The sequence below is a fragment of the Eutrema salsugineum genome, unplaced genomic scaffold (assembly GCF_000478725.1).
Source record: "Eutrema salsugineum unplaced genomic scaffold, Eutsalg1_0 scaffold_2, whole genome shotgun sequence".
NCBI classification, from domain to species: domain Eukaryota; kingdom Viridiplantae; phylum Streptophyta; class Magnoliopsida; order Brassicales; family Brassicaceae; genus Eutrema; species Eutrema salsugineum.
This window is the reverse complement of record NW_006256829.1, coordinates 8111631-8134658: the sequence shown is the minus strand read 5'-3', so window position 1 is coordinate 8134658 and position 23028 is coordinate 8111631. Positions and strand designations below refer to the sequence as shown.

The window sequence follows — 23028 nt, the reverse complement described above, 5'->3', positions numbered from 1 at the left end:
AAAAATTCAGTAGAGAGAAAGCAAATACAGTATGAGTTACTCATTCTCTCTTCCCACGACATACTATATATTTAAAAACTGGTGGGAGTTACTTATTCTCTCTTCCCAGGATACAACGTTTAAAAACCGTATATTATATATGTTTATATTAAAGGGTGTTCTAATTAAAAGCAATATTTTATGATATTTATGTGTGTGGGTATGGTCCTTAGACCAAATCTCGGTCTTCATAGAAGTCTCTTTTCCGAAAACCAATGTCTTAGTATGATTTGTGTCTCTATGAACTTTAAATCCCCATGGGATAATGTAAGAACATCATGAGCTACACATTCTCTGGCTAATTCTTTGCTTTTACTTCATCATGCGTCCTATTTACATGTACTACAATTTTTAAATATTAATGAATCAAGTAAGTATTATGTCTATTACAAGTATGTTTATTGATATATGATGATAGTTGCCCTACTATTGCATACTACGTACATCTGATATGATTTGTTTGTTATCTCAGTAAGAATATATTAATAATAACCACGAGGTATATGTACTAATTAAATGCAGAACAACTAGAGAACCATAATTATTTTTGATATTAATTTGAGATCAACTTTTAGATAATAGATACAACAAAAACAATTAACTATTAGATCAAATATAAATCTCAAAATCCACAAGTAGTTATATTCGAGAAATCGATAGCAAAATAATATATATGTTCGACAGATTATATATTTAAAGTAAGATAAGATTTTTTTTAGAAGAAATGTTAGTCCAATATGTTTTAACAAAAACAAGAAACATTTGTGGTCCTATCAGATAAAAATTCTTGTCCAAGGTGTCACTATATTTATTTATTTCGAAAAATATATGCTTAGGATTATATGAAAAAAGAAGAGATCTAATTAGGTGATGGAAGTGAAACATTTTAAAACTCTTTAGTAACTATTCAATCAAATTAATAAGGTTTTAAAACAACCCAAATAAGTTTTATGCATTTTTATTATATGTGTTACAGTGCTTGTGGTTTGTTTTGCCATAAACAAAATTGTATTTCATTTGCTATGTGTAATTATGATTATCCATAAATTTTTAGAATGAATCAGAATGTGTAATGGATCACAACGGAAAATAGAGATATTAATTTGCCCACTCCAGTATAGTACGACTACGATACGAAGGTGATCACTTGAAAAGAAAAGATCGGTCCCATAAGGAAGAAACAAGACATCGCAATGAGTATGGGTCCCACGTTGTGACAACTCAACGGACCGTTTGGGACAGAAAACAGAAATGTTACAATACAAAAAGACGATGAGAGAGTGCGTGGGAATCCGACGTTAAACACCAACTCACATCCATCATCGTACGGCTACTATTCATCTTAATCAATTGGGATAGAGATCGATTTCACATTATTGATAACGATTGCAACCCATCATCATATATTCATATGTGCATTTGACCGCTATAAGAATTTGACCGATCCATTATTGTGGAGTATCTTAGCGAGCTTAGTGATTATTTTGGACTCTAGTTATATGGTTTTTAATTAGGCTACTTGAGTAAAGTTTGTAGTTGCTTTTAAATGAGACTTGATTGGCAAAGTTTGTAGTTGCTTTTAAATGAGACTATAATCAATATATATATATATATGTTGGATCGATTACTTGGTAAATGTTAGATATTATGAGAACTTATTATTAGAAATAATTTTTTTTTTTAATTTTGGATATCGATTATTCCAAAATATTATGTTATAGCTTTTCACAATATTAATATCGTAAAAATATTTGTTTTGTTGTTGTAAAGTAGGACCTTTTTTGCACAACTCTTAAAACATGTTCAATTTGAAGAGATAATTACACAACGACAATATTTATTTTCGACCTTTCAAAGGTCTTAGTTTATCATCTCGCGCTATTCTTATAATGTATGTACCAAAAATCATCAGAAGAAAAATTATATCAAACTTACAATTAAACTTACAATTTTGTGTTTAGGTGTAGTGTTATATAATATATACGCAAAACATTTTAATGAACAGTAGGATACGATTCATATACCCATATATAAAAAATCACAAACGGCGGCTTTATGGTCTGTTCCAAATCACGTTCCGAATTAGTTCACATTATTCTTCATACCATTGTTTATAAATATCAAGATTAAATTTCAGAATATCATAGTTTAAAAAAAAATCATATTGGATCGAGGCCACCACAAATGTGTCTCTCTCTCCTCCCACATTCCCATGTACTGTGTATATATATAGAGATGCTTGGCTTTCCTTTTTGCTTCACTTTACATTTCTACTCATATCCATCATTCTCTTTGATCACAAGAAACAATCTCCATCTCCTACACATACTCACACTCATCTAATAATATACAAGGCGCTTCTCAGATTCAGCTCTTATGGATCATTTGTTACAGCACCAGGTAAACTCCAATTATATGCACAATCACTAACATCTTGACGGAATTTTGTTTGATTAAATTAGAATCTTGATGTGTTTTCTTTTTTTTTTAATTAAAGGATGTTTTTGAGAATTTTAACAAAGCAAGAGAAGCCATGGGAGTATCATGTTCATCAAACCCAACACAAGATGACCATCAGAAGAAACCTTCTCCGGCGACCGGCGCGGCGAGGCCACAGCCACCTGAGCTAGCTCTGAGATGTCCACGTTGCGACTCAACAAACACAAAATTTTGTTACTACAACAATTACAGCCTCTCTCAGCCTCGCTACTTCTGCAAATCATGCCGGAGATATTGGACCAAAGGTGGAACCCTAAGGAACATCCCCGTCGGAGGCGGCTGCCGGAAAAACAAACGGTCCACATCTTCGGCGTCAAGAAGCCTCAGAACCACCCCGGAACCGACGTCCCACGACGGTAAAGCTTTCTCGGCGGCGAGTTTTGGCGGGTATAATAACAATGAACAGATTGATCTCAGTTTAGCCTTTGCCTTGCTGAACAAGCAACCTCTGGGGAGTTCTTCACAGCTAGGGCTTCCTTCAGAATTTGGTAGCTCTCATCAGTCTGATATGGAGAGTGTGTTTGGGACAAGCCATCAAAAGGAGAACGCTGGTTATGCGTTTGGAAACGGGAGCAGCGGTTTGGATATTGCGATGGGTGATCCAAACAAGGTTTTGTGGGGATTTCCATGGCAGATTAATAGAGAGAGTTTTGGAATGATGAACATAGGAGGAGGAGGAGGTGGTCATGTAGATCATATTGATTCAGGGAGAGATATTTGGACCAATATGAACTATATTAATTCTGGTGCTTTAATGTAGTTCAAATTAAAACCTCAATTTCATTTGGGTTTTAATTTAGGGTTCCATATTTCATATTTATTGGGAGGAAAGATGGGGACGAGCTATTTTATGAAATGGTCAAGGATATATAGTTATATTAGGGTTTTTTAAAAGAGTTTCAAATGGGGTTGGGTGTTTTATTGTGTTTCTTTCTTTTATATGTTCATTGCTGTACTATGTTTTAAATGAGACATTGCCTTCGTTTTTCTAATTTCGGATTAATATTTGTTACCGAAGTTCGAATGGTTTCTGGAATAAACAACAAATCGAGGTATATATCAGTGAAATTAATAATTTATCAACGAATGCAAATTGTGTGCTTAACTTCAAACCCTAAGTTCTCCCATTGAGTCCTAATAATAATAATTTCTCCTGGAAAAAATCTGACCTCTCGAGGCTTCTCAATTAATAGGTCAATGACGTTAATGTGTCTACTTAATTATTTATTTTTTTTTTCATCTTTTTAAAACCTACTAAATTGATTTAGTGACGTAAAGGATCAATCTCAATCTTGGTAAGTTATGATTTAATTTAAAATCTCAATCTTGGTAATGTTGTTGTATGATTTCAAATAAATATTGGTATGTATATACTGTAGCGGACAATAATACTACGATATCAGCACTTTAATGGTTTTAAACGAGAAATTTGGTTAAGAGAAAACAGAAAGTCTAAATTAAGTACCCATGAAAATTGCGGTTTAGATAGTATAAAGTGTATATATCGGTTTTTTTATGGATGAGAATGTAAGACCAGAGATAATATGACAAAGAGAGATCTCACCTAACTAATTTTGCTTACATCGGCTATTACACACTTAAGGGTTAAGAGAATGTTTTGAATAAATAAAATATCTTTGTTGGTTGGTTGTTGTTTACACACAGAAACACGTGTTTATGTACATACAGAACTATAATTATAGATATAGAAACATGCACCTATATTATTTTGAGTCTTTTAAGTGAATATTGTTGCTATTACTAATTTTATTATGTATATATATTTCCGTAAACACGATCGTGATTATTTTTTGAGTTTTGACGTAAGATTTTCCCATAATCAAGAAGACACAAAAACCCAACTAATGATTGATAGAAAAACAAAAGACCCAACTCATTATCTTACGAATTGATCTCTACATTTTTTATAAACCATATAAATTTTCAATTTTTATGCATGTATTTGGAAACAAAGAAAACTGACGTTAACGTCTCTTAAAGCGAGTGTTTTTTTTTTTATTCTATTTCTGGAAGACTTCCAAAAGGTTTGGAATTTTAAACGGTTAGTAAAAAAAGATAGTGTTTAATTGTGGAATATAGTCATTGGGAGATCCTATCTTAGGGTTGGGCTTATCGAGCCCAATCTCAACATTTGTTGTGACGTTATTTTCTTGTACATATAGTAAACAAACAGTATTATTGTAACGTTGTTAAAACTCAGCCATAGATAGGGTTCTGGATCGCTGTTGTGGGACTATTTCAGCACAAAGTTTCCGGAAGCTCTGCCACCAGCAGCGCTGCAGATCTCTCGTTTCTTTCTTGTTTCATCTAATGACCAGAAGCTATGGTTATGAGATTGAATGATTGATCATGGAGAACTAGCTCACCATCGATCAATCTCATAACCATAGCTTGTGTTGTGGTCGCCGGTGGTGGTGGCAAAACTCCTGAGAACTTTGTGCTGATACTCGCACAACACCAATCCAGAACGCTACATGTGGCAGAGTTTCAATAATCCTAAACATACTTTATTCAGATTGGTGCTTACATTAGGCGCAGTGATAAATTCCAACCTTGCTAAATAAACCGGAGGCATTCGTGCCTTAACTTAAAAAATATCACAACGCAAATGTTTCGAACATGTATTTTCTCAAAACAAAGTCCTCAAACTACTGATTCACATCAATACCAGAGTTATAGGAGTTGCTCTTATAATCCAGCTCCATATCAACGGTACCCTGAGAAGCAGAACCAAAGAGAAAGTCAGTTCCTTTAGAGAATTTCAGAGAGACCATTGACCAAAAAGTTGATAACTTTATAAAAGAGATTACCTAATTATATTAGTCTGTCTCCAGCTATTTCTGAGGCTTCTTCCACAAAACACCAATCTTCTTGAGCACATTCCCATTTTTCTTCTTTGTCAGTTCATCATCGATATCCTCCGAGTAAGGAGAGTTTGTTTGATTATAGTTCTCAGAGAATTTTCCGTTGTTTCCAGCAGAGAGCATGGCCGTAGCTGCTTCAGCAGCTTTTCTCCATTGGTTGGATTGTACTTTGAGCTTCCTCAGTTCTGTTTCCATCTCTGAGTTTGAAGCTTGAGTAGCATCAAGTTGCTCGGCTACTCTAACGGCTCTCTTGCTACTCTTGTCAGCTTCTTCCATTGCAATCCCTAGCTTCATGAGCGCTTCTTGTACATCTGTCTCCCTCTTGTGGATATCTGATTTTAGTGTCTCGTTCTCATCTGTAACGATCTGAAGTTCTGTCTCTTTATCCATCAAATCTGCCTTAAAGTTCTCGATCGCCTCCCTTAGTTGCTTCAGCTCAGCTTCAACATCTGTCTCTTTCGGGTTCTTCATCAGTTTTTGGTACATGTTATCTCTCTCCTCTGAAACAAACTGTAATTCTGTTTCCTTGTCCATCAACCTCGCCTTTAGCTCGTCTATCTCGGATTTAGCTATCTTTAATTCAGACTGGAGTTCAGCTTGTATCCGTAACCGAGAAGAAGCCTCCACATTCCCCTCTTGGTCTTTCTTATCAGAAGCTTCTAGAGCCGCTCTCAGTCGCTCTACCTCACATCTCAGGGAAGATACTTCTTCCTTCATCTCATTTGATTCCTCAAGTTTTAAACTTTCATAGTCTTTAAGCAAGGTTTCGTGGTTTTCCAAATCACCCGGATTGGTCTGAAGTTTATTCACAAGAGCTTCAAGCCAACCCATCCTCGATTTTGACTGTTCAAGCTCTACTGCAATCTTCTTATAACTTTCAATTGCTTTTGTGCCATCTGACTTCAGTTCTTCTACTGCCTTTTTAGCATTCTCCAACTGCCTAAGAGTTTCGGTGGCCAAAGCCTCGGTTTCAGCATCTGATACCTCACAGTCCTTAAGCTGGTTCCTAAAATTCTCGACGAGAAAAACTGTGTCCATTAAGTTTCCTCTCAAAAGGTGAATTTCCGAGTTACGCAACTCAGCTTGTTTCACATGACCAGCTTCAGAAGAAGCCACCATCTCAATCTGAAGCTTGAGTTGTTGGATCTCATGAACAACAACAGCCAGTCCTGCTCTTTCATCAGCAGTAGCACCAAACTCCAAATCGCATTCCTGAGATACACTTCGATGATCAGAAGCAGCGGTTTTATTGGTTTCTTCCTCCAACGCTGAAACTTCCAAAACCTGATTCTGGGTGGTCTCCTCGAGCTTTGAGGAAACTTCTTGTAGCTGTTTCCTGGACTCCTCTGCTTCTTGCTCTGCTTGCTTCTTTGATGTCTCAGACACTGTGACTTGGTCTTTCGCTTTCTTCAGCTCCTCCTGAAGCTGCGAGACTAGCGACTCTAGCTCCGTTATTCTACTTGGCCTCTTCTTCTGTTAGTAAAGAAACATGGCAGTGTTACGGCAATATCAAGGAGAACAAAGAAACAGACAACTGAGTGAAAAATAGTTACATTCTCATCTCTCAACTACCCCAAATTAAATATTCTACCTAATTCTAGATCCCATAGGCACCGAAATTAATTGTATGCTAAATTTTCCTCATCAAAGTCGTTGCAGAAACATGTTATGATGGAAAGGACTTATCTTGGATCATGCAAATAAAAGAGGTTTGATGAAATCTAGATACACCAATAAGGAATAAAACAATAAAAAGGAAATCTTTCAAGACCCTGAATCTAAAACAAGCTTAGTACAAAAGGCTCATACCTCGGAGACGGGGCTTCGTGGAGATCTACGGTCCGGAAATTTTGGACTTTTATCCTTTGGTGTTCTGTTATTAGATGGGATAGGAGATGAAGAAGAGTCAGGTTCTAGGGCTGGTATCTTCAGTGGCCGAGCAGCTCGAGGAGACACCTTCTTAGGAACATCTGGAGATCCATTTCTGCTCCAAAACACACAAAAATTAAAAACAAAAAGATGAGAAATTGAAAACCAGGAAGATATCCATACTCCACAGTTGTAAGAAATGTGCTAAAGAATGAAAAAAACTTCTTACTTATAGTAACAAATCATTAAAGGTCATAACTTGTTGGCTACATAGATTTCTTGTTCAAAAAGAGATTAGCGAAAAAATGTGATAGGATTTGATTAAATAGAAGCAATCAGTATTGAGGACCACAAGAATGCAACCTTTAAGATTCAGTGTTGACAAGCAACTCCCACAAGAAAACCACCAAAGGGGAGAAGAATCAGCCATAAATGCAAAGAAACTATAGAAACACAAGAACCAAGATTTACCTTCCCTTTTGGGTCTGCATACTGTAATATTATCCTTCTAATGCACAGGATGAATGAAAAACCTTGTTTACCGAAAAGATATTTCCAGCCTCTTCTTTGCTTCTTCAATGTAGCCTGACCCACCAAGAATTGTAGAGAGCTCATGAATATTAAATGCAGAAAGATGGAGACATAGTTAACAATCCAATGGCAGAGAAAACATGATAGGAGTTATTACAAAGAAAGTATAAGCGTAAAAAATATTTCTTTACGTCTGTAATCAAATCCATTACCAGAAAATGAACATGTTAAAAGAAACAAAATCTTTTATCGCACTTCTTAGTTATGTCTTATGTCGACAAAGATATTCTTTGGATTGTGCATTACCGTAAAACTGCATTAAGATTCAATGCATACCCTCCTGTTCATAAAATTTGACCAGACATGAGTTTACAAAACAAAACAAAAAAAAACTGGTGTCTTTTATGCTTGAGACCATTCTATTCAACTGAACCTGCTCACTCATACCTCTAAAGACCATAAAAAAACTTGGTGTTTAATATTTCACTCAATGGAGAATAAAACACTTTACCCAATATTATAAAATGGGACAGATGCAATCAACACAATCAGAGTCAAATCTCAGGTGAACCAACATATCGCCAAAAGATGATTTCAAAGACTGCACTGTAAGCAACTCTAATACAGATAAACCCAAAAAAAAATTGGATTTTATCCAAATCAACCAAATTAAAAAAGAAGAAAGAACGACCAACTCATATCTAGACACTGTAACCATTGATGCTAACTACACAAGTTGTTTGACTATAAAATAACAAAAAAGGAATCATCCTTTGTGGCCTCTTAACTATGCAATGTTCACAACCTATCATCATGAAGGCTGGTACCAAAGGGTCCTACACAACTACACAAGCAGCTTATGTAAGGTGGTAGAATTACATTTATGTCCCTACCAGATTCACCCTCCTAAATGGAACACGAGAGGGTTAACCTGTAATTTTCTAGATCAAGTTCCAACTTCTCCTCCATTATTGCCGTGGAAGGAGGGGACTTAGACGTTGAAGAAACTACTATCATAATGAATTTAAACGTCTTTTACATGGAAAAAATAGATTTTTTAATATAAACTAAACAGATTTAATACCCACTCAAAGACATGGCAAGCAGAAATCAAATCTATTTGGTTTAACGGATGAACTTTTCCATGAAAAAGGAGAATCTAATTTATAAAACCACTTGAGTGAATCAATCAATCATCATGTTAATTAAAGTAAGCATTAGCAAACAATCACAGTGCAGCACAGAAAAAGCTTCAACATTGAACCTTAAAAGTTACCAAAAACAAAGAAAAAAGGAGTTCCCTTTTTTTAATGAGACCAGATATGAAGAACTGTAATACTCCTACAACACAAATCTATCCCAAGATTTTTATTCAAAAGTAAGATAAAAACTGAAATAAGAATAACAACACACAATAACAACACATAAATTAGATAATAGTTTCTCGAAAAAAAAAGACACTAAAATTAGATGAAGAGAAAAAAAAGGAGACATTTTTGATGTTTCAAGCTTCAAGACTGTTAAACACAATATTTAATTCCTTCAAAATCAAGTTCCCAGATATTCATCATTACATGGAGGAAAAAAAATTAAATTTTCATTTTTCTGACAAAATCTTATTGAGAAGGAAAACACACAATAATCGAACTTTCTGCGATTAAGCGAAACTAGTAACGTAAAATGCGAAGGAAAGGCGGTATACCCAAAAAGAAACAACTAAAAGAGATAAAAATCACAACTTTTTACTCGGAAAAGAAACTACATTTTCCAGGAAAGCTGTTGCATTTTCCAGGAAGCAGTGTATCTAAAGTTTCACATCATCAAAACCAAATTCAGGGGAACCAAAGGAATTCCTTACGCTGCGAGGACGGTTCGTGCTTGAAGAAAAGATCCAGTTTTTGCCAAAGAAAATGTGTAAAAAAAAATCAAATGGGAAGAGAGATTTGAGATTCAAAACCAAAGTTCTCTTTAACTCTGCGGAATCCAAGAGTGAACAGTGTGCGATGTGAGAGAGAGAAGTAGGTAATGTGAGTTGTGGCTTTGGGCAGTGAGTCTGAGAAAAGAAAGCGGAGAGAATGGAACAAAAGGTTATTCCAAAACGCAGCAAGACAAAGCGTACTCCTTTGTCGTTTTGAGGATAGTTTTTGATTTTTGAATTTTAATTTTCGGTTTTTAGACATTTCCCAAGTCCAAAGCCGGGAATTTTTTAATACTATTATTAATTTCTTTTTGGTGTGCAAGTTGGTAAATTATTACAGATAAAACTTATTCACTTATTCGTCAACAATTGGTTATTGACTATGTTAGTTTTGCCTCTCCGGTCGCAGCGAAAATGTTCCTCTAAAAATATAGTGTGTAAAGAAGATAGTCATCTTAAGGGAACAAAAAAAAGTTAAATAAAAACCAAAACATAGAAAAATCTGAACCTATCAGACACAAAGTATGTATATAAGACTTTTGTTATTCTTCATATTCTTTTTGTTTCTGTCAAATGTCAAGGAATTTAATTTTTCTTTGCTAATCTACTTTCTTCTTAATTAAAAATGTAAACCGTAAATCAATAGTCTTGACTGAATGGGCCATCACATTAAAGTAAAAAAAGGGCCCTATGTTGGCTTATTCATATATTGGCCAAGGCCACCATTTATCAATAACATATATATATAAATTTAAGGCGTGCAGTGCCCGGAAATTTAGAAGGGGTCGGATTGAAGAGACTTTGATAGTATGGTTGGTCGGGGAAAACCAAAAAGAAGCTTGAACAACTAAAAAAGCTAAAGCATACATTTTATCGCTAAGTGCATTTTAGGACACAGTGGGTCTAGCTAAAAATAAAATATCTGTTTTCTCTTACAGTTACATTTGGTTGGTTAATAGTATATTAGCTAAAAATAAACTCTTAATACAACGAGAAATTAAAATTACAATATGTCGATTTTAGGACATTAGCACCACACAGTCTACTAATCACGTGTATAAACTCACTAAAACTCACAACAATCAAAGTGTACACATAACCAAAAGAAATTAAAAAAATACAAAAACTATTTAAACCGTCACTTAACACGTGTCACAAGCAGACAGCATGAGCATGCAAATTCATGTAATTCACATTTCATCATCACCTCTTCCTCACCGCTACGACGTCAACAACAAAACAGAGAACCGCACAAGAAAACAGAGCAACACAAACTTTTTTCTTTTTAGTGAAGAAAAAAAAACGCCATGAGAACGAGCAATAATCTTATAGGTCTCGTGAACTTCCTCACTTTCCTCCTCTCGATTCCGATCCTCGGCGGTGGAATATGGCTGAGCAGCCGAGCAAACTCCACCGACTGCATGAGGTTCCTCCAATGGCCGCTCATCGTCATCGGAATCTCAATCATGGTCGTATCTTTAGCCGGAATCGCCGGAGCTTGTTACCGGAACAAATTCCTCATGTGGATATACCTCTTCGTCATGTTCTTCGTGATCGCTGCTCTAATAGCATTCATCATCTTCGCTTACGCCGTCACCGATAAAGGGTCAGGCCGGTTTGTGATGAACCGGAGGTATCTTGATTATTATCTCGGTGATTATTCGGGTTGGTTGAAGGATCGAGTCACGGATGATGGAAACTGGGGGCAAATCGCGTCGTGTGTGAGGGACTCTGGAGTTTGTAAGAAGATTCGAAGACACTTAAATGGCGTTCCTGAAACTCCTCAGATGTTTTACTTCAGAAAGCTTACTCCTATTGAGGTAAATGTTTTTTTTTTTCTTCTGGATAAAACAATAATTCTGAGTTTTGAAGCGATCCATTCAAATTTTCTTACTTTTGGTTCTTCTTTATCATCTTTGGCTAGTTTAGAAAAATATGTCTTATTCTTTCTTTTCTTACATGTCTTAATCTAAAACATAAAATGTTAGTTACTTTCCGCTCTGTTGAAAAGTTGCAAAAAGAAATGGATTTTCTTTTTCCATGAGGTTTGTGGTTAGGATATCCACTTCTCAGGCTCAAAAACTCAAGCGAAATCTAGAACCCATAACTCCTTTTTCGTTTGGGGTAAAGATAAGAAATGCTCATAACTCCATTACTAAGTGAGAAAACTTGAGAAATTATCTTAATTATGATAGACTTTGTTGACTATTGAGTGGAGTGTATAATATTGTTGCAGCTTTATCTCCACATTTACTCCGCCAGATATGTAGTAATACTCGATAAATAATTTATTCATGTGTTCTTTTTCTTTCTTAAACGACGTAACTGAAACATATGTAACCAAAACAAAACATAGAAGTTTCAGTTTTATTCTTTATTTCCAACTTGTTATGGAAACCATAAATGAAGCTGTTTTATTAGCATGTGAGAGCTAACGAATAGAAATGTCTGGCTCCTAAATTGTGTGTTTACTGATTTTTGGATCTTATTGGCCATGTTCTAGCTTTTGTACTTTTCTTCATAAATATATGCGTTCTGACCTATCCACATAAATGCTGAGCTATCGTGCTAATGTTGAAACTTGTAATCGCCATGCAGAACCTATTGATAGTGGCCAACTGACCAAGTAGTGTACTAGTGTTACATAAATAGAAAGATCCCATGGGTTGTTGTCAAAGTCTCTCTTTTGTCCTACACAATTACTCTAGAGTGCTCTGTTTTGGTTAGAAATTTAGCCCATGAAGATTTTTGTCCAGGCTTTGTATACCTATGAGTGACGACTGACGAGTCAGGTGAGTGTGTAACACCTCTAGTTCTTGTGATAGAATTTCTCCAAACAATCCCTTGCCATTTCCACTTTTTTTCGGCATTTTTTTATGGTTATCTCAACTCGAACCTAACCTCATGTGATCTATATTTATCTCAAATCTGCAGTCCGGATGCTGCAAGCCGCCAACAGATTGTGGCTATACGTACATGAACGAGACAGTGTGGGTTCCAGGAGGAGAGATAGTGGGATCGAACCCGGACTGTATGCTGTGGAACAATGACCAGAGACTACTCTGTTACCAATGTAGCTCTTGCAAAGCTGGTGTTCTTGGCAGCTTAAAAAAGAGTTGGAGAAAGGTATCAGTGATCAACATTGTGGTTTTGATCATACTTGTTATCTTCTATGTGATCGCATATGCAGCTTACCGGAATGTTAAGAGGATTGATAATGATGAACCTGCCGGTGAGGCTAGGATGACCAAATCTCATCCTAGTCATTATCAGTATTGATGAGATTTTTAGTATAGTTTTTCTTTTTCTATAGATGTAAGAAGGTTCTAAGTTGTGGTTTTAGTACTCTATTATATATAACTTTGAGCTTTTTTTGGTTAACATTTGTGGTTATATGTTGTTGTATGATGATGATTATAATCTCTATTTTGGTTGTTCAAGTAGATTATGTGCGTTGCAGTTAGTATAACAATAACAGCCATTTTATAAACGAGTATCTGAAGAAAACGAAAATAGACATGAATGGTTTTCATTTTTTTGGATAATTTGTAGGTGTCATCTGATATTTGGTTTTGCAGGGAAGATGTGTGAACCCAAAAATTCTGAATTATAAAGGATGCCTAAAATTATAAAGGTAGGAGACTTGAGATTTCGTCTAGGAAAAAAATGTTATGCATCTCATTATCTCAACTAAGATTGAAACTAAATGCTTATATTGATATGGAAAATCAAAACCAGTACTCGATTAACCAGGAACGGTTCGTCAAGGGGTTTTAAAAATACTCACAGAGGTAACATTTGGTTTTTGATTTGAGGTTTCATCTTCACGACTGAGTTCTGGGCTCCATCTACTTATCGTTTGCTCTTCGACTGTCCAGCTCTCCAAACACAGAGGTAGATTCCAATCCTCTTTGTTGGAGCTACCATCGACATGGAGACTCAATAACGTTTTCGCAACACTTCCGCTTAACCGAACAGCACAATGGATATCTGACCACACTCTTAAGCGGTCACTGTCACCGGACTGAACCAAAACCGAGAACTCAGAGTGGACAAGAGATGGATGGTGACGGTATGCCACGAAATCCACACCGTACTGCAACCCTGATCTCAAAACCCAGTTCTTCGATCGTAAATGTGAATAAGCTTTGAAAAATACTGGGAAGTTTGGTCTTTTCGATTTCATGTACATCCATGTGTCGACTTCGTTCTCCAAGCAATGACCTTGAAGATAGATTTTGATGCATTTGAGATTGTAGAACAAATAGAAAGCTTCTTCAAAGGATAACTGAACCCATTTCTTGACTTTCTCTGAGGATAGAACGAGTCTGCCAAAACAACAGCGGTCGAGTAGCTCAGCTTGCTCTGGCTCGACCGCTAGAAGCACGTTGCAACTCGAGAGGGAACCCGAAGACTCTGTTTTGGCTAGAGAGAGCTGAAGCTCTGAGACTGATTTTGAAATAGGTTCCGCAAGAGCTTTTGCTGCAGCACCTTTCCATTTCCATCTTGGCGCCATGGAATTAAGCTGCATATAGCATTAAAGATCAAACCTTTCGAACATTAAAATACAAGAAAAGAAAACAGTGTTGTTGAACGGAAGATAATGTATAGTTTATCAGCAACTACAACTGATATAGTCTAGGAACTAAATTGAACAAAAAAAAAAAACCAAGAACTTTTACGTTATCATTGAGTATTTTTGTTAAAGGTTTCTTCCAATTTCTGTGTAGCTCAAGGACAAATGTGAGTCAGATCAATGATGAATTGGGACTAAATCAATTTCTTAAGGTCAAGCTATCTATAGAAGCAGAGAGCACACTAACACCAATTGCATTGCATAGAGTAGATAAACCGAACCCACATTCTCAAGAAACTACAATCATAACATAGATAAGTTTTGGAGTTGTAAAAAAAAAAAAATCTTCTTTCCGGCATTCTGTCGAACACTTTTCGTGCACTAGTTTTTCTTAGAAGATCCACAGAAAAATACTCAAATTGCTCACAACAACACATCCAAATCAAACCCGTGGATTTAAAGTTGAAACCGACCAATTACACCAAATTAACACATGAACTCAAAAATCATCAGTTACCTGAATTATCACTGGTTACTGATAGTCAGTTTAAGTCTCCGTTTGATATCGTCAAGGCAGCCGAGGCTTGGACTGAGCTAATGCAATCGTATCACGATCTTCGAGAAAGATGTTAAAATTGCTTATAAGCTTTCAATGAGTCAAAGATGTTAAATTTGCTTATAAGCTTGGAATGAAGTCAATGGTTTCTCAGATCACCTTTGTTTGACGGTATTGATCCTGATCTCAGCTTTGATTGGCGAAAATTTAATATTCAAAAAACATAAACAATTTCGTTGATTGTTTGTATTTTGTATACCTCGTACTCCATTATAGCTAACAATATTTCCATTTATTTCGTTGGTAACGCCTTGCACTAAAATCTTTACTAATTTTATTGATCTTCATAGATTTTATATTCTAGGAAGATTCTTTTATTGGCTCATGAGTATCACATTTGTAGAAGAATAAGGAAACAAAAATCAGTGAAACAACTAATTTAATTTCTGTTTCTTTAAGAAGAAATTCAAGGAATTTATGTCTCCTTTTGTTTTGACCAAGGTCAAACAAAGAAGCGTCTCATGTAAGCCATAACCAATACTTAATGACGATTTCACCCCTTGCTCGAGTGAAGGAAATTACAATTTTAACCAGTCCTACACGTGTGTATTGCTTGCGCTCGTGAGGGTCATGTATATTTTTAAAAAAGGACGACGCAAAGCGAAGCCTAAATCATTCATTCGTCGTCACTAAGTCCGAGAAAAAAACGGACGCACAGTTGTGTCAAATCGCTGCAGAGCAAAAATCTAGCCAACAGTTATGGAATTCTTGGGTCACGACTCAGATTCCGAGTACGCTTTCCGATTGCAGATGCAGGAGGCGCTTGCGGCTTCACTCTCTTCCCGATCTCCTACTCCTCAGCGCCCACCGTCGCCTCCGGTCGTCGCTAGGTGTGGTTTCGCTGTCATCGAGGAAGATGGTCAGGATGGTTTGACGCCTCCAGTTGATTCGGAGGATGAGCGTATCAGAAACAGGGGTCACGTTTTCGGCGAAGGAAACTCCAATGGTAAAGGGAAAACCCACGAGACAGTCACTGGTGTACGTACAAATGACCGAAACCCTAACATTAGATTCGGATTCCTCCCAAATGATTACGCGTATCCCTTTCTTTCGCCGCAATCAGTCGGTGAGGGTAGTTCGAAGGTTAATGCCTTCGCCGGAAGTTTCAGTGGAAACGTGATGTATAGACTTTACTTTAAGGGTTTGCTTGGGGAAGAGACTGGGAAGGGGAAGATGACTGACGTCGTGGCTGGCTTTGGGTTTGCTATTTGTGACCAGTGGGATAATCTCTTGTTTGATTTAAAGGGACCTCTGATTGGCCGTGGCACGAATCGTCAGGGAGCGGAGATTAAGGCTTTGACACGAGGGCTAATCGAAGCCTCCAAGTTGGGGATCAAACATGTCGCTGTTTTCTGCGATTCTTTTCCGATTTTCCAATTCGTAAGTTTCCTTTCATTGTTACGCGTTACTACTCTCACTTGCTCATTTTGTTGTTCTTGCTGTTGTTGAATCCGTATTGAAATACATGTTCTTTGTTATCTCTATTTGGTTTTCAATATAAAGAAACTTCACTAGATACTAGACAGTAGAGAGTAGACTGCGAGTACTAAGGTTATAACGGATGTGTGTTGCGCAATGGTGTGGAATTCCAATGAGTTATGCTTCTTTACTTAGCTTTTAATGCCCTGTGTTTCATAAGAATGTGTTTTACTTGAATTTAGGTCAGGAGAAACTGGGTGCCTAAGCAAAAGAAGATTTTCATGCTAATGAATGATTTGCAACGGATCAGGCAACAATTTTCATCGTTTCAGCCTGTTCTGGTGGCTGGAAACGAGGTAAAATTCGCTTATAAGCTTGCTAGGGAATCAATAGTTTCTCAAGTCACCTCTTTTCAAGATCCTCGCCAAGCAAACCTTACTCGGAAAGAGGAGTGTCTTATCTGTTTCAACGATATCGATGCTGAGCGCATGCTTTCTGCTGGTAAATGTCGTCATCGCTTTTGCTTTCAATGTGTGAAGCAACATGTAGAGGTGAAGCTGCTTCACGGAATGGTTCCAAAATGTCCTCACGATGGCTGCAAGTCTGACCTGGTTATCGATGCATGTGGCAAGGTTTTGACTCCGAAGCTGAGTGAAATGTGGAAGCAAAGGATTAAGGAGAATGCTATACCTGTCACTGAGAGAGTTTACTGCCCTTATCCGAGGTGTTCGGCTTTGATGTCCAGAACCAAGATCTCTGAATCTGCCAAGAGTTTGCTGTCTGTGTACCCTACATCTGGAGTTAGGAGATGTGTTGAATGTCGTGGCCTCTTTTGTGTAGACTGTAAAGTCCCGTGGCATGGAAAGCTGTCATGCACCGAGTACAAGAAATTGCATCCTCATCCTCCAGCAGATGATGTGAAGCTAAAATCTCTTGCAAATAATAAAATGTGGCGCCAATGTGGCAAGTGCCAACAGATGATTGAACTTACACAAGGATGCAATCACATAACTTGCAGGTATCTATCTAAGATCATGAAATCTAAAATTACATATGATGCGTTTCAATCTGTCCTTGTTTATCCGTATTAATGTCATATCCCATTTGGTAATTCTCGTTAGATGTGGGCATGAGTTTTGCTACAACTGTGGAGAAGGATGGAACAAGAAAACGGGGACTTGTGCTAAAAGCTGCCCGAACTGGGACGAAGCATACATCATGCGTCAAGGTAACGAAGACTTTGATGATGATGATGATGAAGAAGAAGATTATGAATCTGATGAAGAATTTGATTTTGGCTATGGTGAATACCTCCGTCATTTTGGGAATCAAATGAATAATGGTGGTGGTAATCCTGAAGAGCCATTCGATCCCTTCTTCGACCTGCCAGATGGTAAATGTGCCCTTCCAAAATCTCTATAAAAACCCTTGAATCTCGTAAATCTCATAGTGAGAATCTCTCACTGTCTCTTTCTGATAATCCTGTAGGTGTGCTCTTTACCCCAGATATGTTGTCTCCTAGGAGTCGTCAACGATTTTACGATGATGATTCTGATGATATGGAAGGTCAAGCTGGGGAAACGGGTCGATCTCATTTGCCACACAATAATGCACCGTCTGGTAGTGCTGCGACAACGGTTAATGATGCAGATGATGATTGCCCTTACTTTGGAAAGTATGGAAAGTACGCCACAGTTTATGACTCTGACGGCTACGAAATCGAGGATTTCACCAACCCTTTCCATCCTGACTATCCTCACTTTTGAGTTGTGTTTTTTGGAACTAAACATTTATGTCTTCTCGCATTTTTTTTCTCTTTCCCAGGCCAAAACTCTTTGCTATTATGCTTTCCTGGCTAATCTATTTTGAGGATCATGTTCCTATGACTTTGAGTTTGAATGATTCGGAAAAATGGTAATCTTGGTATTTGTAGAATATTTGGTATTAAAGTAAGGTCCTTGTTATCGCCTTTATTTGTCATTTTGTCTTTTCGTGATTTGTATTGGCTTGGTGCTTCATTTTGCTGTACGAGGATAATAATTTAATCAACTTTAGACAAAAATATACTAATGATGGATGCCTCGTAGTTAACTACAAAATCTCAAAATGATTGATTTTGCAACTTTTGTGTCCAACTCAATCACGTAATCTAAATTTAGTTTGCATGCTGGAACCGAGAACCAAATGGCAAGAAAAAAGACAAAATCCGATTCTAGTCCATTAAAGTCAAATAGTAACACTCACAAAATTCAGTTTGTTAGTATGGGCCGAATTCGGGCCGGATACAACCCAGTTTTTTGTATGGGCCGAACTCGAAATTTCAATACTTTTTCCGATTGTCACCCGTTTCGGAATCTCCAACGGAGATGTCACCGTCCCTCGACTATACCGCTCTTTCACAGGTTCTCCTGACTTCTACCAACACTGAGGCGCAATATTTGTAAATCTTCACACTTTGTCTATTGTTTTCTTTCTTGTAATGTCCACCCGAAGATGCATTGGTGATATCACTCCCCGGTGGCGATAGATTCAACGATTTAACCGATGTTTCTACGACTAGCACAAGATAATTTTACTGTTCGAGCCTCCATCTACTGGATTTTCACTGATGCAAACGTTTCGAAGTCAAGAAGCTGTGGCGGGGATGAAATGTGTGATTCATTTGCTTTGAATATTTGAGCTTTCCTCCATATAACTTGCAGGTTCGTCATTTCTAAATGTTCAAGTCAAATCGCATATTTTTCTGTGATGGAAAGATTAGAATTTGAATACGGTTTTGTTCCTTGAATTTAGAGTAAATCTCTAGATTTTTTTTTGGTAGATGATTATGGTAATCACATACTCAGCAATGGAGAAAGAAACAAAAAACCTTTGAAATGTTTTGGATTGAACGAAGCTATACTTTTCGATCCTATTGAAGATGTTTTGGATTGAACTAAGCTATATTTTTCGATCCTATTGAAGATATTTCTTTCCCATTTATTAACATTCAAGACAAATTGTATATATGTAATTATATAATGAGGAAGGTTGTAATCTGGTTGTGATATTGTATTTAGTGTTAATCTCTGGACTATTTTCTGTTGACTGTGGCAATCACAGACTTAACAGTAATGAATTAAAAACTCTTATGGATAATGATGATACAGATAAGGGGGTGGTCAATTTATTCACAATATTCATAGAGTTGTTCTCTTGTAGGTTTTTGGTTGCGAGTTCTGCATAACGGGACAACAAGAGACCGATATGTTCATGTGCGAACTCAAATACAAGCAAACAACACAACATGTCATAGGATATGAATGTTCAATCCCACGAAAGGTAAGGTTATTAGCTCAGTTGCTCAGAGATTGTAGCCCTTCAATTTCCTTTATTACTTGGTCTGAAATTGAGAGATTCCACCTTGGAAACAAGTTATGTTACAAGGAAACTAAAATCTAACAGTTTGTTTCATCTTCTTTTCAAATGCTTGACCTTTTTTTTCACTGTGGACAAAATTTGCTGGCCGACTCTTTGAACCTCGAAATGTTATATGAATATGATATGAAGATTATGTAATCAAATTTGCATATTTGGATATTTGAAATAGCTATGCAATATTATTGACATGAAGCGTGTGGAAATGACATTCTGAGCTTACTATTGAATTGGTCTTTGTTCAATAAAGTTGACGTTGACATAACATACTGTATTGAATAATTATCAACCTCATACAATATTATCTTAATATCAATGAGTATCTTGCGCCTCATAATTTATACTAGTAAAAGAAAATGTTATCCGTTACCTTGACAGTTTAATTGTTTGACTTTAAAAGTCACATCCAAATCCGTTAATTTTTAAGAAACTTGTTTTGCATCGTCACCGTCATCCTTTTCTTCTCAATGATCAATCTTTTGACATTTTCCCCTAAATAATATAAAAGACACATTAAGCCACTTTTATTTACGTATTTCTTTCATGGAATTCATTTTGCTGTATTGACTAAGACAGGTGGTGGAAAGTCTCACTGAGTGAAAGGTAAATATACCATAAAGATTCGAAAGCAGTCGTAAATATTTGACTTTGATGTCTTATTCAATGGGTCTACAATCAGAGAGAAAGAGATGATTGTTAACCATTTAGAGCAGAGAAAGGGAATAAAAGCAAAAGAACAACGATAACTCTCTCTGTTTGTTTCAGCACCAATGATTCGAGGAATGCTTCTGGGAATCATTTGGATGATATATTGTGTTTGCTCATCATTTCAGCAAGAGACGAGGTTTGTCTACAACAACTTTGGCCAAGCAGGTAATCAGCTTCACCTTGATGGTGGTGCAAGAATCCTTCCACGCGGTGGTGTCCTGCAGCTGACAAATGCAACTCTTCGCCAAATGGGTCATGCTTTCTTCCAGCAGCCGATTGATTACATATCATCTGAATCTGTCTCGTTCTCGACACATTTTGTGTCTGCACTGCTCCCTGCAGGTGAGCCGAGTGGCCATGGCATGGCCTTTGTTGTGTCTCACTCTACGGATTTTAGTCACGCAGAGGCAACTCGATACTTGGGGGTTTTCAACACATCCTCAAATGGATCTATTTCCACACGTGTGTTGGCCGTAGAGCTTGATACTTCTCTGGCTCCGGAGTTGGGAGACATCAGTGATAATCATGTTGGGATTGATGTGAACAGCGCTGAGTCTGTGTTATCTGTCAACGCTTCTTATTTTTCAGACAAAAAAGGGAGGATGATTGACATAAAACTCTTGAGTGGAGATCCTATCCAGGTTTGGGTGGATTATGAAGGAACAACACTCAATGTTTCTATGGCTCCTATTGACAACCAGAAACCAAGCCGGCCTCTTTTGTCATCAACATCCATCAATCTTACCAAGATTTTGCAAGGTAGAAGAATGTTTGTTGGGTTTTCAGGTGCAACCGGGTCAATCATGAGCTACCAGTACATACTCGGGTGGAGTTTTAGCAAAAGCATGGCGTCGCTGCAGAACATTGACATCTCAAAACTTCCCAAAGCTCCTCGTACGAGCAGTAAAAAGAAGCCTACATCTCTGGTGCTCGATGCTCTGCTTGGTTTAATAGCTTTCTTAGTTTTGGGGCTTCTTATTGGAGCTTATTTGTATAGGAGAAACTTGTATGCTGAAGTAAGGGAGGAATGGGAAAAAGAGTATGGTCCACTCAGGTATTCCTACAAATCTCTATACAAAGCAACGAAAGGGTTCAGTAGGAACGAATTTCTTGGGCGAGGAGGTTTCGGTGAAGTCTACAAAGGAACTCTCTCCCGGAGCAGAGAACTGAGAGAAGTGGCTGTGAAGAGAGTATCACATGACGGTGAGGAAGGTATGAAGCAATTTGTCGCTGAGATCGTGTGCATGAGGAGTTTAAAACACCGGAGCTTGGTTCCACTTCTTGGGTACTGCAGGAGGAAACATGAGTTATTACTGGTCTCTGAGTACATGCCAAATGGTAGTCTTGACCACTACTTGTTTAGTCATGAGAGATCGACTCTCCCTTGGTGGAGAAGACTTGCGATCCTCAAAGACATAGCGTCAGCTCTTAGTTACTTGCATACAGAAGCTGACCAAGTTGTTATACACAGAGATATCAAAGCTGCTAACGTTATGTTGGACGCGGAGTTCAATGGAAGGTTGGGAGATTTTGGTATGTCCAGGTTATATGACAGAGGGGTTGATCCAACCACAACAGCCGCAGTGGGAACTGTTGGTTACATGGCACCTGAGCTTACAACAATGGGACCTTCCACTGGAACTGATGTTTATGCGTTTGGTGTTTTCTTGCTTGAAGTAACTTGTGGAAGGAGACCTGTGGAACCTGGCTTGTCGGCTGCGAAACGTTTTCTGGTCAAATGGGTTTGTGAATGCTGGAAAAGGTCTTCTTTGATTGATGCTAGAGATCCAAGGTTGACAGAATTCTCATCCCAAGAAGTCGAGAGGGTTCTGAAACTCGGTTTGCTCTGTGCAAACCTTGCTCCAGATGCAAGACCGTCCATGGAACAAGTGGTACAATACTTAAATGGAAACCTAGCTTTACCTGAGTTTTGGCCATATTCTCCAGGAATTGGAGTTCTCACTCCAATGGCACTTTCACCAGCACCACCCGCGATCCCTTCACTATCACTGTCTTCTTCCTCATGCAACAGCTCTATGTTTATTACTCACTCAGTCCTCTATGGGAGTGGACGATGAAAGTTTCTAACAACTTCCCTCTTCCTTGCCCTCTCAATACTGGCTGGTTTTGAACCATTCCCACTCGATTTTGTTACATCAATGTATATGCTTACACTATGTCCATTCTTGATATTCTCCATCAAGCTTGACTGGTAGAACGATAGAAAGGGACTGATTTTTCGTGTAAACTCTTGCAATTGTAAAGCAATTAGTTGTCACTCTTTATCCAAAACATGAGACAGCAATAGATTAAAGATACTCAATCAACTGTCTGTTGTTCTGTAATGTGAAAGCTGATACAAAATCTGGTTACGAAATTGTTTTTTTTTTTAAGTGTTCGGTTATGTCGGAAACCTGACAAACATCAATGACAAAATTGTTTAGTCTTTAAGCTTATTTGTGCTAGATTTTAAGTACCTGCAATGATTCAACCCATGTGAGTAGCTTCTTCGATTCGAAAGAGTTGAAATACTCAGAGATAGTGACAGTTC

General features: G+C 37.4%; 7 protein-coding genes across 9 annotated transcripts; 5 read left to right on the top strand and 2 right to left on the bottom strand.

The window, feature by feature from the left end:
• Positions 1-2269: 2269 nt before the first annotated feature.
• LOC18018468 (dof zinc finger protein DOF5.3) lies at positions 2270-3515 on the top strand. The gene is made up of 2 exons (XM_006400807.2): positions 2270-2439; positions 2537-3515. Exons 1-2 carry the CDS (start codon positions 2416-2418, stop codon positions 3296-3298), a joined length of 786 nt encoding a protein of 261 aa, XP_006400870.1. The 5' UTR covers positions 2270-2415; the 3' UTR covers positions 3299-3515.
• Positions 3516-4781: 1266 nt separating this feature from the next.
• LOC18018467 (interactor of constitutive active ROPs 3) lies at positions 4782-9849 on the bottom strand. Of its 2 annotated transcripts, XM_024156444.1 has the most exons (5): positions 9682-9849; positions 7764-7877; positions 7233-7407; positions 5370-6896; positions 4783-5276 (listed from the first exon to the last, which is right to left on the bottom strand). In XM_024156444.1, the coding sequence occupies exons 2-4, from the start codon at positions 7781-7783 to the stop codon at positions 5394-5396; spliced, it is 1698 nt and encodes a 565-aa protein (XP_024012212.1). In that variant the 5' UTR covers positions 7784-7877; positions 9682-9849; the 3' UTR covers positions 4783-5276; positions 5370-5393. The 2 variants fall into 2 exon arrangements, with proteins under 2 accessions (XP_006400869.2, XP_024012212.1); XM_006400806.2 differs by lacking the exons at positions 7764-7877; positions 9682-9849 and adding an exon at positions 7522-7572 and having other exon boundaries at positions 4782-5276.
• On the top strand, positions 8734-9978 carry LOC112086810. Its single transcript, XM_024156712.1, is given in 3 exon segments — positions 8734-8756; positions 9821-9898; positions 9900-9978. Coding segments are annotated over 3 exon segments (180 nt in total).
• A 978-nt stretch (positions 9979-10956) lies between these two features.
• On the top strand, positions 10957-13190 carry LOC18018466 (tetraspanin-4). Its single transcript, XM_006400805.2, has 2 exons — positions 10957-11561; positions 12676-13190. Exons 1-2 carry the CDS (start codon positions 11049-11051, stop codon positions 13018-13020), a joined length of 858 nt encoding a protein of 285 aa, XP_006400868.1. The 5' UTR covers positions 10957-11048; the 3' UTR covers positions 13021-13190.
• A 230-nt stretch (positions 13191-13420) lies between these two features.
• On the bottom strand, positions 13421-15041 carry LOC18018465 (tRNA-splicing endonuclease subunit Sen2-2). Its single transcript, XM_006400804.2, is given in 3 exon segments — positions 13421-13560; positions 13562-14266; positions 14835-15041. Coding segments are annotated over 2 exon segments (732 nt in total). The 5' UTR covers positions 14258-14266; positions 14835-15041; the 3' UTR covers positions 13421-13524.
• Positions 15042-15568: 527 nt separating this feature from the next.
• On the top strand, positions 15569-18313 carry LOC18018464. Its single transcript, XM_006400803.2, has 4 exons — positions 15569-16313; positions 16595-17370; positions 17474-17745; positions 17841-18313. The coding sequence occupies exons 1-4, from the start codon at positions 15633-15635 to the stop codon at positions 18116-18118; spliced, it is 2007 nt and encodes a 668-aa protein (XP_006400866.1). The 5' UTR covers positions 15569-15632; the 3' UTR covers positions 18119-18313.
• Positions 18314-18775: 462 nt separating this feature from the next.
• Positions 18776-22917, top strand: LOC18018463 (L-type lectin-domain containing receptor kinase I.7). Of its 2 annotated transcripts, XM_024155920.1 has the most exons (3): positions 18776-19054; positions 19554-19673; positions 20603-22916. In XM_024155920.1, exons 2-3 carry the CDS (start codon positions 19599-19601, stop codon positions 22553-22555), a joined length of 2028 nt encoding a protein of 675 aa, XP_024011688.1. In that variant the 5' UTR covers positions 18776-19054; positions 19554-19598; the 3' UTR covers positions 22556-22916. The 2 variants fall into 2 exon arrangements, with proteins under 2 accessions (XP_024011688.1, XP_006400865.2); XM_006400802.2 differs by lacking the exon at positions 18776-19054 and having other exon boundaries at positions 19564-19673; positions 20603-22917.
• The last annotated feature ends 111 nt before the right edge of the window (positions 22918-23028 follow it).

Bases quoted from the DNA above. Each gene is read 5' to 3' on its own strand.
- LOC18018468 (XM_006400807.2), top strand. From the start codon at position 2,416: ATGGATCATTTGTTACAGCACCAG. The intron at 2,440-2,536 runs GTAAACTCCAAT...TTTTAATTAAAG, and splicing joins ATCATTTGTTACAGCACCAG to GATGTTTTTGAGAATTTTAA.
- LOC18018467 (XM_024156444.1), bottom strand. From the start codon at position 7,783: ATGCAGACCCAAAAGGGAAG. The intron at 7,408-7,763 runs GTAAATCTTGGT...GTTTTGGAGCAG, and splicing joins ATGCAGACCCAAAAGGGAAG to AAATGGATCTCCAGATGTTC. The intron at 6,897-7,232 runs GTATGAGCCTTT...CTTTACTAACAG, and splicing joins CACGAAGCCCCGTCTCCGAG to AAGAAGAGGCCAAGTAGAAT.
- LOC18018466 (XM_006400805.2), top strand. From the start codon at position 11,049: ATGAGAACGAGCAATAATCTTATAGGTCTCGTGAACTTCCTCACTTTC. The intron at 11,562-12,675 runs GTAAATGTTTTT...TCAAATCTGCAG, and splicing joins GAAAGCTTACTCCTATTGAG to TCCGGATGCTGCAAGCCGCC.
- LOC18018464 (XM_006400803.2), top strand. From the start codon at position 15,633: ATGGAATTCTTGGGTCACGACTCAGATTCCGAGTACGCTTTCCGATTG. The intron at 16,314-16,594 runs GTAAGTTTCCTT...ACTTGAATTTAG, and splicing joins CTTTTCCGATTTTCCAATTC to GTCAGGAGAAACTGGGTGCC. The intron at 17,746-17,840 runs GTAAATGTGCCC...ATAATCCTGTAG, and splicing joins CTTCTTCGACCTGCCAGATG to GTGTGCTCTTTACCCCAGAT.
- LOC18018463 (XM_006400802.2), top strand. From the start codon at position 19,599: ATGTTCATGTGCGAACTCAAATACAAGCAAACAACACAACATGTCATA. The intron at 19,674-20,602 runs GTAAGGTTATTA...TCATCATTTCAG, and splicing joins AATGTTCAATCCCACGAAAG to CAAGAGACGAGGTTTGTCTA.